Source organism: Theobroma cacao, chromosome 4, assembly GCF_000208745.1.
Source record: "Theobroma cacao cultivar B97-61/B2 chromosome 4, Criollo_cocoa_genome_V2, whole genome shotgun sequence".
Taxonomy (NCBI): domain Eukaryota; kingdom Viridiplantae; phylum Streptophyta; class Magnoliopsida; order Malvales; family Malvaceae; genus Theobroma; species Theobroma cacao.
The window spans coordinates 22,684,690-22,701,002 of record NC_030853.1 but is presented as its reverse complement, the minus strand read 5'-3'; the positions used below and the strand labels follow the sequence as shown (position 1 = coordinate 22,701,002).

General features: G+C 36.4%; 1 protein-coding gene across 2 annotated transcripts; it reads right to left on the bottom strand.

Moving 5' to 3' along the window:
• On the bottom strand, window positions 5,427-16,056 carry LOC18602204 (phospholipid-transporting ATPase 1). Of its 2 annotated transcripts, none has more exons than XM_007033448.2 (8): window positions 12,086-16,056; window positions 11,065-11,401; window positions 10,122-10,914; window positions 9,822-9,945; window positions 9,346-9,565; window positions 7,258-7,716; window positions 6,894-7,169; window positions 5,427-5,908 (listed from the first exon to the last, which is right to left on the bottom strand). In XM_007033448.2, exons 1-7 carry the CDS (start codon window positions 13,917-13,919, stop codon window positions 7,013-7,015), a joined length of 3,924 nt encoding a protein of 1,307 aa, XP_007033510.1. In that variant the 5' UTR covers window positions 13,920-16,056; the 3' UTR covers window positions 5,427-5,908; window positions 6,894-7,012. The 2 variants fall into 2 exon arrangements, with proteins under 2 accessions (XP_007033510.1, XP_017975254.1); XM_018119765.1 differs by having other exon boundaries at window positions 6,884-7,169; window positions 12,086-16,055.

Genomic DNA, 16,313 nt, shown 5'->3' with positions numbered 1-16,313 from the left:
GTAAAAGTTAAAGCACAGCTACATTGCAAATGCCAGGAAGAGAAAAGGAAGCAAACGAGGAAAATTCCACGTATTGAGGACTTATGATTGCTATCAATGCCACGCGCGGTTGATGCAGACGCCTAACCATGAACGGTAACTCGTCTCACGTTAAGGACATTTTAAAAACGGATTATAAAGGCATTGTGACGGCCGTTAGCTTGTATATTCATTTATGCGAAGGAGGTTGTTAGCGGATTTAACTGCAGCGCGTGGGAAGACGTCGGAGCCTCTCGCGATTGTCTGGTGATGTCATAAAATATATGTCATCCTTTCATCGTCAGCACCCGAGCCATCTGACGTGCCATCATAAAAAAATATACAAGCTGAATTATTATATTATTTGTTGTTTACTATGTTAATTTTTATCTGACATATTGAAAAGACAATAGTAGCCCTTGAGAGCAGTCTTCGAGATGGACTTTTGTGGTAGGAGGGGGTAAATTATAGGGAGAATTGGGGGCCATTTGGGTGCATAAAAGACGACAAGAGTTGGGTTGTTTAAATAATTAAATGACCAAAAAAAATGATTGTTAATTGAAGTAATGAACTAAGCTCAGCCTCGGTGTGGATAGACATGCAGATGCAGTAGGGAGTGGTACTGTGCGGTGAACAATCATCATCGTCCTTGCCGAGAATACGCTATTGTGATCCCAGCATCAAAAGGGCTCAATCATAGGACATGTTTTTAATGTGCATAATGTACCATATCTCTCTTATCCGACGGCTACCATCCTATTCCTACGCAGGTAAGATGAATCAGGTGGTCAAGATTTCGAGCCTTTTTCTTGGTTGGATAGAGTTAATATTTTCAGCTCTTAAACCTTTCGTTAGGGCCAGGGGTCATCTTGACAAACACTAATCAATTAACGACCCAAACACTCATACAGAGTTGATTCTACTCATCAAGGGTTTACCCCACCGTCTAATTTACCGCAAAAAAAGCAAAAAAGTAGAAAACATTTGTTAGAGTTTTGTAAACCCTAATTCTTATTCGCGTAACCTAATAAAGAAACATATTTGAACATGTTAAAATGCTCGACTATTTATAAAAGTATATCTATTTCTGAATTTAATTTGTTGTAATTTACTATTTTAATACTAGTTACAAGTAGTCGGAGTGTTCAACAGTTAGCATTTCCCTATGTTATTAGAGATTGAGAACCTTTTATGTGTAACAGACCAGATGCCAAAGCCGAAGTACATGGTGTCTCCCATCTTTCTGTTTCTAGTTTAAACAATATATTTTAAGGATTTAGAAGAAAATCCAGGATATTTAAACACCGATATGTGTAGGGTTAGTAGTCGAAATCAGTCTACTGCAAGAATCAGATGTGATACTATTTGGTGCGACCTCATCGAGTTAAATCCATTCGTTGCATTGGATTCGGTTTGTATTCATTAGGAAGACATGTATTAGTAATTTATATGTTTTTACACTAAGCAATTCAACTAATTAAATTATAAGATTTTTCTTACACATGACATAGTTAGATGAAATGGTGTTAGAGTCATATTTTATCTTTATTGATTTAGCGTATACTTTGTTGTGGCTATGGAGATTAGAGATTCCCTATGGGGAGCACATGCACGTTCTAATGTTATGGCTACTTTTAGGAATTTTTAGTGAAGGAAGGATCTAGGAATGATCCAATTTGTCCCTTATGCTAAAAATAAAGAGGAAAACTACATTGAACATGTCTTGTTGCAGTGTGAATGGGTTAAATTAAGGGGTTTGGTTTGGTACAAGGGTGGGGTGCAAAAATATACCAGAGGGCAGTAACAACACTGGATAAAATGGATAAAGAAGGTTCTTCAGATGGACAATTTGGATATACAGTGAAAAAATGTTGATAATGTAGCTTTCATTTGTTAGAACATCTAGAAGGGCAGATGTGAGGCTTGTTTTACAGGTCAAAATCCAAATGCCTTGCTGACATCACAAAGAATTAAACACAAAGGGCTATATATGGTAGAATTTTGGGGCATCATGCAACCAAAAAAAGAAAAATTAAAGTATAATGTAAAGCAGGATATAGATTAAAAAAAAAAGGAGAAATTGGAAAGACCGGGTGAGGGGTGGGTAAAGGTAAATCCTAATGGTGCTTTTAATAATACATATATAACCAAAAGCTGTAATTAGTATAATTGTAGTAGTTGATTGGAAGGTTGTAAATGCAAACTCTGCTTTCGAGAAGGGATTAAACTAGTTGGGGAGGTGTTTGAGACCAAGAAAGACCTATCTAAAATGGAAATTAATGCCACTGGTGAAAGACGTACAAGCTTCCTTGGTGCATACACTGGAAAATGATGGACTCCCAGCACTCCCTGTAGACACACAGTGATTTAGGGTACAAGATAGGAGGAGATAGACCTTCTCATACTTGTGCCCTCAATATTTTTAAAGAGTTTACATGTGCATAATTTTTATAGTTGTACGATAAAGTTTTTGTTGAGTTGTATATAACATGTAACTGGCTAGATAGCTAAAGTGCATGCCCCTTCAGGTGTAGAAAGTTTTTTTTTTTTTCATCCCTATTTCCACATTATACATGCATGATCAATGATAAATAAATTTAGCAACCCATCTTTTCAATTTTTTTTTATAGAATTGGAAAATTATTGAAAATGATTTTTCAGTTTTCTAACCACATTAGAAACCCTTTGTTTTTCCTACCAAAAAGTAAATCCTTTTTATTTCATTTTTCAAAATTAAATTATTTAACTTATATATTAGCGATCATAGTTAGAGTATAGATAAAAATAAAAATATAAAATGGTTTTCTACAATTATTTACGTTGAGTTTTGTCTTTTGATGCACTGTTTGGTAGATTTGGTCATCAGTGCTGATTATAATACTGTATTAAAAATGTTAGATAACATGGGAACACACAGGAGTAAGGAAGAAAGAAAGCTGGTGGTTGGATTCGCCAAGTTTAATTGGTCCAATTAAATATTAATTTGGAGCTTGAAGTTGATCTGAACAAAGAATTTGACTTCACATTTGGTGATGTAATTTCCACGAGGAGACACTGCAACAACCATCAATGTTTGTTTAATTCTTTCTAACCTAAAAACTTTGCTTAGGTGCAAGAGGAATAGCAGATACTAGGTAGTTTGTTTTAGGAATTAATTGTCATGACAGCTAGCTCCAATAAGAAGATAATGTTTTTTATTTCTTTCTTGTCATACATTGGAGAAAATGTTGTCATTTGTACCCCAGACTTCCTATTGGGACATCCCACTTTGATTTAACTTAAAAATTTTATTCTTATAAATCTACTGGGACAACTAAAAAAAATAATGTTTAATTATAGTCATATTTTCTTTGTATAATGTTTTTAAAATTTTTTTAAAATTAAATAAGTATGTATTCTTTTTTTATATTCAATCAAATTTATATATTTTTATTTTGAATCAAATAGACATTTATAAGTATCGTTTGACTAATTGTCATCGTTGTTTGCTTATTTATGTGCACATAATGTTGATGTAGAAGCTAAAAATGTTATGCGATCATATCATTATGCCACATAAACATATTCTGTCATCATTTACTACTACATTTTAGCTTACTACATCAACACATGGAGATATAAAATGATAAGTGATATTTTAATTAATAATAATTAATTTACCATTAATTACAAAATCTTATTGATCCAGGATAAAAATATAAAAATTTGATTAAAGTTGAAAATTAACTACTCCGTCTAACTCTTTTTTGTCCTATGCACATCCTCTTCTTATTTTCGAGTTCTTAATATTCCTGTAACTTTTATTACAAATTAATTAACTTTTCAAACATTATTTTTGTTTTTAGTTTTTGCATTTTGATATTATGAAAGAGATTTGAGTAAACTAGTAATTGGTCATTTTTTGTTCAACTACCATTGAAAGGTCACAGTTTGGTCATTAAATATTTATATTAAGTCGCATATTTTAGACACTAACGAGACCTTTCGCTAGCATTCCGCGTCAAGCTTGTAGTTCAAAAATGGTGACCTGAAAGGCTAACAAAGCGTTCTATCGGTGTCTAACAGTAGCTGATCAGCAAAGGCAACATGTAATAGTAGTGGTCAAAATTTAACTTTCAAAAGTATACGAAACTGTCCAAAAAAAAAAAAACATGGTAACTAAATGAATAGTTTACTTAAAAGTGTTGAATCTCTCCCTGTAACTATAAGAGTAGTTTCCTTCGGAGGAATGGACATCCTTAAATCTGCAAGTTAACATTCATGTTTATACTATCCGAGTCTGATTAAAACTCACTTCATCATTATAATATTTCTTAATGAAAGTCAAGTAGTCAATGCCTACAAATGTTTTTAGTTACATGTCCGATAACCATATTTATATATATGAAACAACATAAGGCTGAAGATATTTGTGTATAATTAGATGATGTATCATGCATATGTCAAAGAGTCATTATTTTCTTTCTTAAAAACTAACTTAACGAGTACGTTAATAAATATAAAATCTCTTTTATTTATTTGACGTGAAATTTCATGTATGTTTTTTACTTGTAACATTTTTTAGAATCATTTTGTTTATTTTGATTTGATGTGACATCAAAATCTAATTTAGATTGACTTTGACACGATTTTCTCGAGAAATCATCTCAAAATCTCTCCCCCACTTATCTAATATTGAATTTTGAAATACATGTATGCTCTACGTTAACTTTCGTGCTTCTCCAACAGATGATAGACATTGGAAAACTAAGTGTGTTTTTTTTTTTGGAAAGCAACCGTGAGAATTAGAGGATTAATGGGTATTGAGAGAAGTGAAGAAGGAAATGGATGCATTAAAATCTTTCTTCTTAAATTTTAGTACATGTATTAAGCCAAACATGGCTTCAAAAACCGGAATGATGCAGTTGGGTTTCCCTTTTACAGTACTTGACCACACATGTAGAAACACAAAAGCAAAATAGATGGTCATACAAAACATTTCCGACTGAATGGCTGCAACGTCTAGAAATGAAAGGCAGGAGGAAGGATGATTGGTTCGGTTGAACATATCAAGGAGGCAGGGGGCGTTGATCAGTAAATACTATTGACTGTAGCTTCACATTTAACTATCTCCAACACAGGGATGGATAAATGAACGTGGGAGTGGACTCTGTGGGACCCCCAAACATAAACAAGTTTTGTCCTGCTTTGGTCTCACACTTGAGATTTATGTAGGCCACCAAGTACGGATCATAACTCACCTTCTCAAATCTCAACTCGACATTAATATTTAAAGACAAACCCAACACCCAACAACTTCTTGTCCTATGTGATTAAGACTCGTTATTTCTCTTTTGGGGAAACTATTTACAAATCAAATACGAATGCAAGAAATTCTGCTGAGGCAAGCCTCAGGTTGAAGCCCTTGAGGCTTAAAAGGGAGTTTACAATATCATATCGGCAAACAGATTCATAAGAATTACTTATTTATATCATGTATTGCTCTCAACACCTCATTCTATTTGGAAAAAAAAAAAAGTTACCTGATTTTTATACAGTTCTTATATAATGTTACTATACAGTTTTCCACTATTTTTTCTATCATTTTTCCTTTAAATGACTCATCCTCTCCGTTGCCCTAATACTCTGATGGAGTTTTGACTCACCAACTGTTCATTAAATTCAAATAAATATCAACCAGATTTAGGAGATTCCTCTTTCCACCCATTTCCTGACCAGAGCTGAATCATCCAAATGACATTGCTGTATAGTATACATCATCCAGGCCACTCTCCTTTGCTATCACCTTCCTCTCTTTCCCTCCCCATAAGAACATTGATTATCCTGCTGCGCTGTCAAATGTCAATCATTTGTTTCACATGCTTGCGCAAAATCAGCTTTTGCAACTCATCTGAGGAATCAGAATCACACAACGTCAACAAGGTCCACCACAAAAACTGATAACACTAAATATACTAAACTTCCAGGCCGCATACATGATACAAGGATGTGTTAGATGACCGCCCCCGCACGGCGAGAAAATAGCTAAAACTGTATTAATGCATTTTATCAGAAGTAATGGTTCCAAACTATCTTTTATCATGAAATTCTGGATTCAAAGCTCAAAGAAATTAAGACTAAATAAGTAGCTGGATGACTTATTCTGTGTTTCTCCCAAAATTCGCAGCATGAAAGCAGGGTGGGGGTGGAAGGAACAGCTGCTATCAATTTCAAAATTACTCTGAAGCATTATGTTACAATATTAGAAAGAACTCCATTCCAGGCTTGGCAAATGGTAGCCTACCCTGTCCAAGATTTAGACCCTTCACTACTAAGGTTACTCTACCAAGCAATAAGTGCATTTGCTCAAAAAATTTTAGTACCACACTGACTACAGCATGCAAGTTACACTTAATGCAAAACAAAGTCCCAAAATGGCAAGGAAAGCCCAGTAGGTAAAATATTTGAAAGGGCTGCATATAAAATTTCCAGCTTCTAGATAATATACAAGATAATCACTGGCCTCAAATTTTGCATGGAACAGTATTTACATGCAGGTACCTACAAATTTAAGCTTCCAAACATACCAATAAAAACACATATGAAGGCTATTTAGTGACATCTAAACTAGCAAAAAAAAATTCCCTCAAATCTATTTTAAGTAAAATTCTTAAAGATCTTAAGATCATGTGAATCACAACCAAGAAAGATTCTTCTCAATTTTAGCAAAGGTGATCACCACATTTTGTCCATTTCAATATAAAAAATTTACTAATTGTGGGAAAACAGTTCACATAGGATGCTTCTGTTATAAATGTTGACTAATTTCATTAGTAACAGGTGTATGCATCTTGAGTAACATGAAAAGATAGGAACATGTGCGTACCGTAACTTACAATTGCATGCCACAGGACAGCCATATGATGGACAGAGTCAGAAAACCATCTCAATAGAGGGTGTAATGTACATGTTAACTGGACGCTTCATCTGGTTTTGACCTCAAATTAGGAGGCAATTATCTTAGTATCTCTGCTTCTCTGGCTATTTGAATATCTGAAGGCCAAAAAATCTGATGTACAACTTTGACAAGAAAGCGAGGAAGTAAAGCAACAATTATTATGAGCAAAATGGTGAGCCAATAGGTGGGTGACGTTGCCAGATGGTAGATTGTCCTGCCAAATGTAAGAATAATATGAACTCACTCCAATAAAACTTTAGAATCATAAACCAAGAAATCATATTCTCTGAGGCGAAACTAACCAGTAATTTGGGAAGATAGGTATAGAATCCAATACCACCATACAGGCATATGTAATCATTATTGATCCCCACACTGCAACATGTGTAATGAATACCCAACGCCGAATGTCCATTGCCAAGTGAATATTAACAAGAACAACAACAGCAATAGTCCACAAACTGCCCATGCTCCATATATCAATCGAGCTCTCCTTATACATAAAGAGAGGTATATAGAACAGAACAAGGCTCTGCCATAGTGTGTCAATCATTGTTATCCAGAAGAGTTGCAGATTATAGGCCTCATGTCTATGCCCTGCACCATAAAGTTTTGGATACTGTAGAAGTGTCCTATGACTTAAGTCCTTGTCCAGAATGCCAACAACAATAGTAGGGACAGATGTGTATATAACAGAATAAAATACACTACTCCAATCTGTTAATGCAGAAGTTGTTGAAAAGGCTGTGCATAATATGTACCTACAACATAGAAAAAGCATGAAATGTTAAACCCACATCCATTAACTACACAAGTTACAGAAGAACGAGAGCAGAACTTGATATTTCTTGATACTGAAAACACTGAATTGCTACATGTTTGGCCCACATAAAGACTCTACAGCATAAAATTGCCCATCACTGAAGATCTAAAAAAGAATCTTCCCAATACTTAAAAAGAGGCACTAAGTTCAGATTTTGTGGTACTAAAGAAACAGTGTTAGTCATTAGGAAGCCTATCTTATATTACATCAAAAGTCATTTTGGATAAAACAGAAACAATCTAGTTAAAATTTCCTTAAACATCCAACAACAGTTATAAATGTGTAGGAGCAGACCAACAGTTCATAACTGATTACGATGAGAAATTGCAACCAAAAAAATGTGTCGCATATCAAACCTTGATACTCAAGGATGACGAACATGAAGAATTACAAGGTATCAAATGCTTCTCCACCAAAGAATGGCAGAAGTGCCTCAATTGTAGAAAAAAATAATCGCATAAACTGCACCAGAGGTCACTAATCTTATACCAACTTGCCACTTAGGTCACTGAACTTCAATTTGTGCCAATCAAATCAGCAAACTACAAAATTGTCTCAAATTTGTCAATCCATCAATTACCATTAAAATTTTTGTGATGAAAAAAATGCTGATGTGGAGCCACATCGGCATCCATGTCGGCTTATAGTGGGTACTCTAAACCCACTTTTTTTCTTTTTCCTTTTGCTTCTTATTCTTTATTTTTTTCGTCCCTTCACATGCTTTCTCTCTGACCTCTTTCTGCCTTCTTTATCCACACATCCATTGCCAGTTGCTAACTACCAATTCACCTTTCTTTCTTGATTTTGGCTTCATTTGCAGGTTTCAGGTTCAATGGCTGTTGGAGGTGATGACTATAGAAAAATAAAGGTGGTCGTAGCCTTCTCTTTTTTTTTTCTCTCTTGAATCTTGATTGTATTATTGAGAGGAGCAAGAAAATGAAAGTCATAGCAGACAAATGAGAACGAACAACAGGAAGAAAGAGTGAAAAAGAGAGTTGAAAACATGATGAAGGGGAGTGGCAGGCTGAAGCAGTACTAACAACTGGCCACCCTGCACTTAGAGGAGAACAAAGGGAAAGAAGTAGCAAGTCTAGAGAGAGGCTACAAAGAATATCTGAGAGAGGGAGAGAGAGTGACTAATGATCCTGGAAAAGGAAAAAGATAAAGAAACAACAACAAATTAGAGGAAAACTCATAGCTAGGTGGCAGAGTATTCCTGGCACCATCAATAGGTGTGTCAAGAAGAAAAGGTGGCAGAGGGTAGAAAGAGTGAAAGAACTCTGGAAAAAGAAAAGAAAAGTAAAAAAGTTGGTCCAGTGATGATGCTGATGTAGTTGCAAAATCAGTATTCACTTGATTTTAATGGTCATTGACAAAATGACCAAATTTGATACAATTTTTAGTTTGTTAACCTGATAGGTACAAATTGAAGTTTGCAAACCTAAAGTGAGAATTTAATATAAATTCAGTGACCTGAGGGGAAATTTCCTAGGATTTTTTTTTTTTTGAGCATGAACCTAGCAAATTTTAGAAAGCTCAAATTCACAATTAAGAAAATGGTACATACCAGAATAGCATCAACACAAAGACAGCATTGCGGTAGAAGTTGTAAAGAACTAGGTAACCAACACGCTGATAATTCCAATGACCATGCACCAAAAGTAATCTTTTTAGAAACCGAAACTGGCCCATAGCAAAATCTGATGCCATCACCGCCTGCCGTCCTTCCTGACCACATATTCCAACACCAACATCCGCCATTTGGATCATTGAAACGTCATTAGCCCCTGTCAAAATGTCATATTATCAGAGAAAAGAAAGAGCACAGAGAAAAACAAAAAGTGGTTCACTAAGCAAGAGGAGTTTTGTAGACGAATTCAAATGCAATTCCACAAAGAGCCAGTGAAATCAGTGTTCAAAAATCAGTATTAGCTTATAACATGTGAAGTACAGAAACTAATGAACCTCCAGACCAAAGGAAATGCAGTCTAAACAGAGCCCTCGCTTGCAACTGCAAAGGAAATCATCAAAAAGAAAACTCACCATCACCAATAGCCAGTGTCATGTCATCAGTGCGGCTCTTGATAAGATCAACAATTCCAGCTTTCTGCAAGGGCGCGACACGACAACATAGCACTACCCTACAGGAAGTTGCAATGCTGAAAAGCTGTCGAAAGGTGTAAAAAAGGAAATAGAAATATTTAGGAATTAAGAAACAATGAGAGTAAATTCATATATGAAAGCCAGTCAAAAAATAAAATTCAAAGATTGAACCATTTCCAAACAATACACTATCCATACCATGAGCAATTAATCTTACTTAAGAATCAAAATTAGTCTTACCTCTGATTCTAAATCCTTCTCCAATATATAGACTAAACTGTTCCCGTCAATTATGAGTGCCAGGGGTGCACGTACAGCTAGTTCTTCCCTTCCAGCAAGCCGCTGCAGCACATTGGAAGATTTTGTATCATCAAGTATATCAAGATATCCATTTTCTGAGTTCTTTTTCCTTTTCAAGTTTTGCTTTTTTCTGTTTGATGATTGCACACCATGTCTAGTCTTTGCATCAGCCAAAAGATTTCTACACTCCTCCTCTGAATTGCCATTTATGATTATTTGCTGCATATCTGCAGTCAGAAGTTTACAAGACAGACCAATAGAAATTGCTGTTTCCTGTTTATCTCCAGTCAGAACCCAGACTTTAATTCCTGCCTGCCGAAGAGCCTCAATGGCTTCCGGTACACCATCTTGTAGCTTATCCTCAATTGCAGTCGCACCAAGTAAATTTAAGTTGCATTCTACTAGAGCTGCTGTTTGACGTAATTTTGCAGCTCTGTCAACCAAAGAAGTGCTAGCATCTTCATATCTGCATTGCCACAGCTCAAGTTCTGCATCTGTAAGATCCTTTGCAGCAACTACAAGAGTGCGGAGACCTACCGACGAGTATTCAGTCAAATGACTCTGAGTTGCTTGTCTAATCTGATCATCTCTCTCAGTGTCCTTTGCTAAAATGCTGAACATTGAGGTATCAGCACCTTTCACTAACACTTTGACAGTGTTGTTGGGAAATCTTATAACAACTGACATTCTCTTGCGCACACTGTCAAACTCATGCAACCCCAAAACATCCAACCTGCAACATGAAAGTTCCATTTGAGCAACACAACAAATCTTTAGCGCTCGACACTCATTCTTGGAAAAGTAAATAGAGCAGGATCAATAGATAATGATCTCATTGGCTGCATGGAGACAGAAATAAGAACTAACTACAAGAAGTACATACCTTAGTTTATTTCCATTGATATCGACCACAATATGCCCTGATGTTCGCTCAAAGAGAGTGTACCCATAAGCAGAGGCTGCAGAAACTAGTGCTTGCTCATCAGGAGATTCACCCTGATAATCAATAGCTTCCACATCTTCCCATGATTCACTTCGTCCATGACCAGAAGAAGTATCCTGGGAAACAATTGGGATCACAGTATTACATGCAGCCAGGGTGAGGAAAAACTCATGTGCAGCAATTCTTTCATCTCCAGGCAAATCTTTATGCAACATGTCCAGAAGTTCAGAATCAATAGAAATTTCAGACTTAAGCTTCCATCTGCTTCTAAGAACAGCTGCAGTTGCAAAGATCATATAAAAAGGAGGAATTACCACATGCTCATCACAGAAATCAGTTCTGATCAATTTACTCTAATTACAAGATCATCAACATTATACACATGATCAACTAACTTCCTAGCAGTGTAAGATACAGCATTACAGGATAATGCATAAAAAAAGAAGAAGAATTTTTCGTTGATACTTAACTTATTATCACGAATAAGAGACTGGTGCAACAGCATAGACTACCCAGGCAACCCAATCAAAGACAAAGTCATACCTTATTAACAACCTAACCAATCATTCATACAATTTAAGAATTGTCTTGCTACCTGAAGAATGCACAGAAAATTAAATATAAGAAAAACAACTGAAAAGAAATTTAAGTAGACTGTCTCATCAAGAGTTCAACAGAAAGTTGTGAGAAAAATTTTGTTGATAAGTCCACTTAAGTTGTCAAGTCAATAATCAAAGCAAGCAGGAATGCCTAAAAAGAATTTTAAATTTATCGAAAAAAGAGCAGATTCAATCCTGCACATCCATGGATAACAAAGAAGCTGAAATTTGCAATAATTATAGAAAGAACAAAGAAAAGGACAACATAAGTGAAAGCAAACAAGTACCAACACCCTAAATTACAAGATTATAGTATATAGTAAAGAACATTATCAGATGGCAAAGGGCTTAATATGTTATACCTCTGATGTTATGTTCCTCCGATAAGTCATCTGTGAGATTGGAGCTTCCATAATTTTTCCCATGGACACTTGCATTTCGGAATTCCATTTTATTTTCAGTAAGGGTGCCTGTTTTGTCTGAAAAGACATATCGTACTTGACCCAAGTCCTCATTTATGTTCAATGATCTACACTGAAACCTTGAACCAGAGTTGCTGTCATACATATGCTTATCTTCAATCATGAAATAAGACTGTCCCAAGCGAACTAACTCCATTGTAATATAAAGAGAGATTGGTATCATTATCTGAAAGACAATAATAGAACTTAATAAGGAGAAAAAAGTTTCCATAGGGATCCCATAATATCTGTATGTTTTCCCTTTATCCTTTCCATTTGTTAGGTATCTTTTTCTGTAATAAGGTAAGGTATCAAGCTTGTCCTTGTGACGATGAAGCCAAAGGCCCATCCCAACAGCAACAACAGAACACATGACAAGAAGGAAAATTGACAACCATAAGGTTTCCCTGTTCATGTAGCTTTCCAATTTGCTTCGCTTTGCAGGGGATACTGCACTGTTTAACATTGCTTTTGTTTCCTGCCCGGCATAAACCACCACGCCAATTATCCAATCAGTGTTCTTCAGCTGACAACCACGCAAAACAATGTTTGATTGGCTGAGGGGGAACTTTTGTTCATTGAACTCCATATTGGCTGTGAACTCGTAGATATTCCTATTAGGCTGCTCACATCTGATCAGCCCCGTTACATTACAACCTTCAAATACTGAAGAAGCTGTTTCCTGCCTCGCATATCTCGTCTTCAGGTTTGATTCACCATCCAAATTCATGGTCTGGATGTAGGCAAGTCCACTAGGGTCACTTGTCCCTAACAAAACCATGTCACATGGAATTGTCTCATGAGCATGGATCTTGACAACCTCCCCAGCTCTTATCTTTTTCCATTTCTTCAATCGGAATCCCCCCAACTGAAGAACCAGGGCCTCTCGGTTGTTCTCATTACGGTCCGACCTGTGTCTTCTCCAATCCTCATAACCATCTTTAATTGCCGTGACACAAAGCACAAACAAGAGTGGGAAAAGAGACACGGTTCTCCCAAAGACTGCTAGAGGTGGAAGTTGATTGAGAGCAGCGATAGCCAGGAAATACAAATAGGCAACCCGATGAAACTGAATGAAAAGGTTCTTGGGCAAGAAAGTGATGAGCGTATATTTGCTTGTCCGAATCTCATTCCCAGTGAACTCATACTTGTCATTTGTTCTCCTCGGATCATTAATGTAGATCAACCTGGGATTTCCCGAATATAACAGATTATCATCAAAATCCACGCTTTTGTTGCGAACCCTCCTGGACTTACTTAACTTATCTTGCACCAGAGATGAACCCCTGGAAATATCAAAGGTGGTACAAGTATTATTGTTGTTGTGCAGCTCCATGGAACCCCACGATACCTGGCTTCCCCGATCCTTCGTGGGGCATTCCAATGAGAAGTGCTGAAAGAAACCAGAGTCAGCAGAATACAACTGTTTCGAGGTAGCAACAGAAAGAGAATGTGCAAGAGAGGTAAGAGGTTTCAAATGAGAACGGGGAGCAGCTCCAGCAAAGACAGCAGTTTCTTCCTGTTCCTGGTCCTCTTCTTGTTGGTCTTTTAACTCTAAAAATCTGCTCTGAGTCTCATCGAATGTGGAAGAAGAAAAAGACACATTGTGGCAGAGGCAGCGAAAGGAAGGCAAGTTGCAAGAGGAATTACCCCGGCGATGCACCACCACAGAGGAAGACTCGGATGAAGACAGTAAAGGGTGCCCTGAAATCATAAGTAATACAAATTCTCCCATGTAACCGTCCCCATTGGAGAATTCTATAAAGTATTATATTATATGCTAGAACTACTATAAGCCTGTTAGGTAACTAACTCTCCCTTCTTCTATGTTCCCGTCCCCGGCAAAATTAAACAAGCCGGTGAATTTGTACCAAAATTACATCCCCAAATCCCCATTTTGCCCACTTTGCCAACTATCTCATTTCTTCATTTAAGACATAAACAATGAACAATGCAGCTCAAGATAACAAATGCAGAGAAGACAAAGAGGGCATAGAGCCCTATGCAATCGTCGAACCAGAGGCAACAGCAATAGCAGCAGCAGCAGCAAATTCAGTACAGGCCCCACAGAAAATCTACAATGTCACAAAATCAATGGAAAGAAAAGGAAGAGCTCTGTGGAAGAAATTAATTGGAACGTTGACAGATCTCTGATGGGATCCAGATAGAAACAACTCAACTCAGGCCTCCACGGATCTCCTCTCTTCAATATAATGCCAAAGCTAGAAACACACACTGACAAAAAAATACCTCCAAATGATAGATATGGCTATGACAATAGTCCTAGCATTTATTTTTAACACAGCCCTGAAAACCCTAATTCACGAATTAAAGAAAAATTAAGATTAAAATATAGAAATTGAAGAGAAGGGTTATCGTCTCGGGAGAAGAGCAAAGCACGAATCAACGCACTGAAAACGAAATAATAGTGAAATGGCAGGCAGAGAAAAAAGAGAAGAAGGAAGAGATCTAAAAACCTGAGAAGGCAGAGATCGGATCGATTGAGAGAAATGGGAAAGTTAAGTTTTGTTAGAAAGGGCACGAAATGCGAGGAAATCGGAAGCGAGACGGGTGGTAAAGCACCAATCTTGGCTTTGGCACTCTTTTTTCCTTATGGGATTGGGTTGGCTGGCCTGGTTCCTCCCCCACTTTGATTTTTTTTTCCTTTTCTTTTTTGGATTTAATTTTTGCCCAAATGCAAATGCAAATGGCAGATCAAGATCATGGATCTTGTTTCCTCCTTCACTTCTACTACCATACCAACATCATCATCATAAGGCATTCATATCAATAATAATTATAACATCCCCATTTTTTGTTCTTTTTTCTTTTTCTTTCTCTTTTTTTTTTTGTTTTTGCCTTTAATTTAACTATACTATATACTTATTTATCAAATTACATAAACTATTTAGTACTACTATACTCAGATTTACCCTTGTAAGAAAAATAACTTATCAAATTCTCATTAAATAAAATAATTAAATAATTAATACATCATATTCATACGTAAAAGTTACTTACATAATGTAGCCCATATAAGGAAAACTATTTTAATATTCATCTGATAAAGAGTGAATTACCAAAAGTAACTTACGTCAACTGTTAAACAAAATTGGGTAAGACTTTTTTTTTTTTTTTCTTATGTTTAGTTTAGTCTTTCAATTCATGTTTGTACCATCAGTAAAAGTAAAAAATGGTAAATTGAGAAGGAAACGGATCTATCACCTGAGAAAGAAAAGAAAGCAGGCACCGAGCGAAGCTCCTATGAAACTTGGTGTTGCCGTTTTCACGGTTGCGTGTCCGTGTCTCCCTTATAATTTAAATTTCCAATACTGTCCCCAACGTACCAGAAAACGTCTACCACCTGCGCCTGCTTTCAGTTTCACAAGCTTTCGACTTTCCAACGCCGTTTTCGGTTGGCTCTCCTCCGTATTCACTTTAAAAAGAAATGATTCGGATTGTCCCTATCGCCTACACGCTGTGGATCCTTAATTTCCGGAAATGCCCCTACGGCTCTGGCTTCTTGTGAAACCTATCTATTTTTTGCCGTCTGATCGAGGCAGGGGGTGGGACCAGAAATTGCGTGGCTGAGATGGGGATTTGCAGGGAGGACAGAGACAGGACTGCTGCTTCTCGATCTTCTTCTTCTTCTTCTTCTCCTAGTTTTGGGCTTTTGCTGATTTCTCACTCAACAAAGATGTTCGCAACTCAGAAACGTGTGCAACTGTCTTCCAACTTCTGCCTCTGGAAATCTTTGTCTTGCCAAAAATTTCATCGATAGTCGAATTTCACTTTACCCCCGTAGTAATTTTCTAGAAAAAGTGAATTTCCGCTCAATGGAAGATAAATGTGATCCTTTTCTACTTTTTGGAGTTTATCAAGTGTTTCAACTTTTCAAACGGTAACGTATTTATACTATTCAATTAATTATTGGTGAACGATTTTTTTTAATTAGAAAAACAGAATTCTCCATGTAAAAATTCAAAATCCCTTTCTCTATATGAACAAAATATGGGTAATGTTATTAGGTAGAAAGAATGTTTAACCTCCAAGCCAATCCAACGGCTCACAAGAGGACGTTTGGCGCTAAAGTAACTTTTTCTGTATAAAAAAAATTAATACATATTAA

Coding starts and splice junctions, on each gene's coding strand:
- LOC18602204 (XM_007033448.2), bottom strand. CDS start 13,919: ATGGGAGAATTTGTATTACTTATGATTTCAGGGCACCCTTTACTGTCT. Junction 9,946..10,121: donor AGAAGGATTTAGAATCAGAG/GTAAGACTAATT, acceptor ACCTTTCGACAG/CTTTTCAGCATTGCAACTTC. Junction 9,566..9,821: donor GACACTGGCTATTGGTGATG/GTGAGTTTTCTT, acceptor ACATTTTGACAG/GGGCTAATGACGTTTCAATG.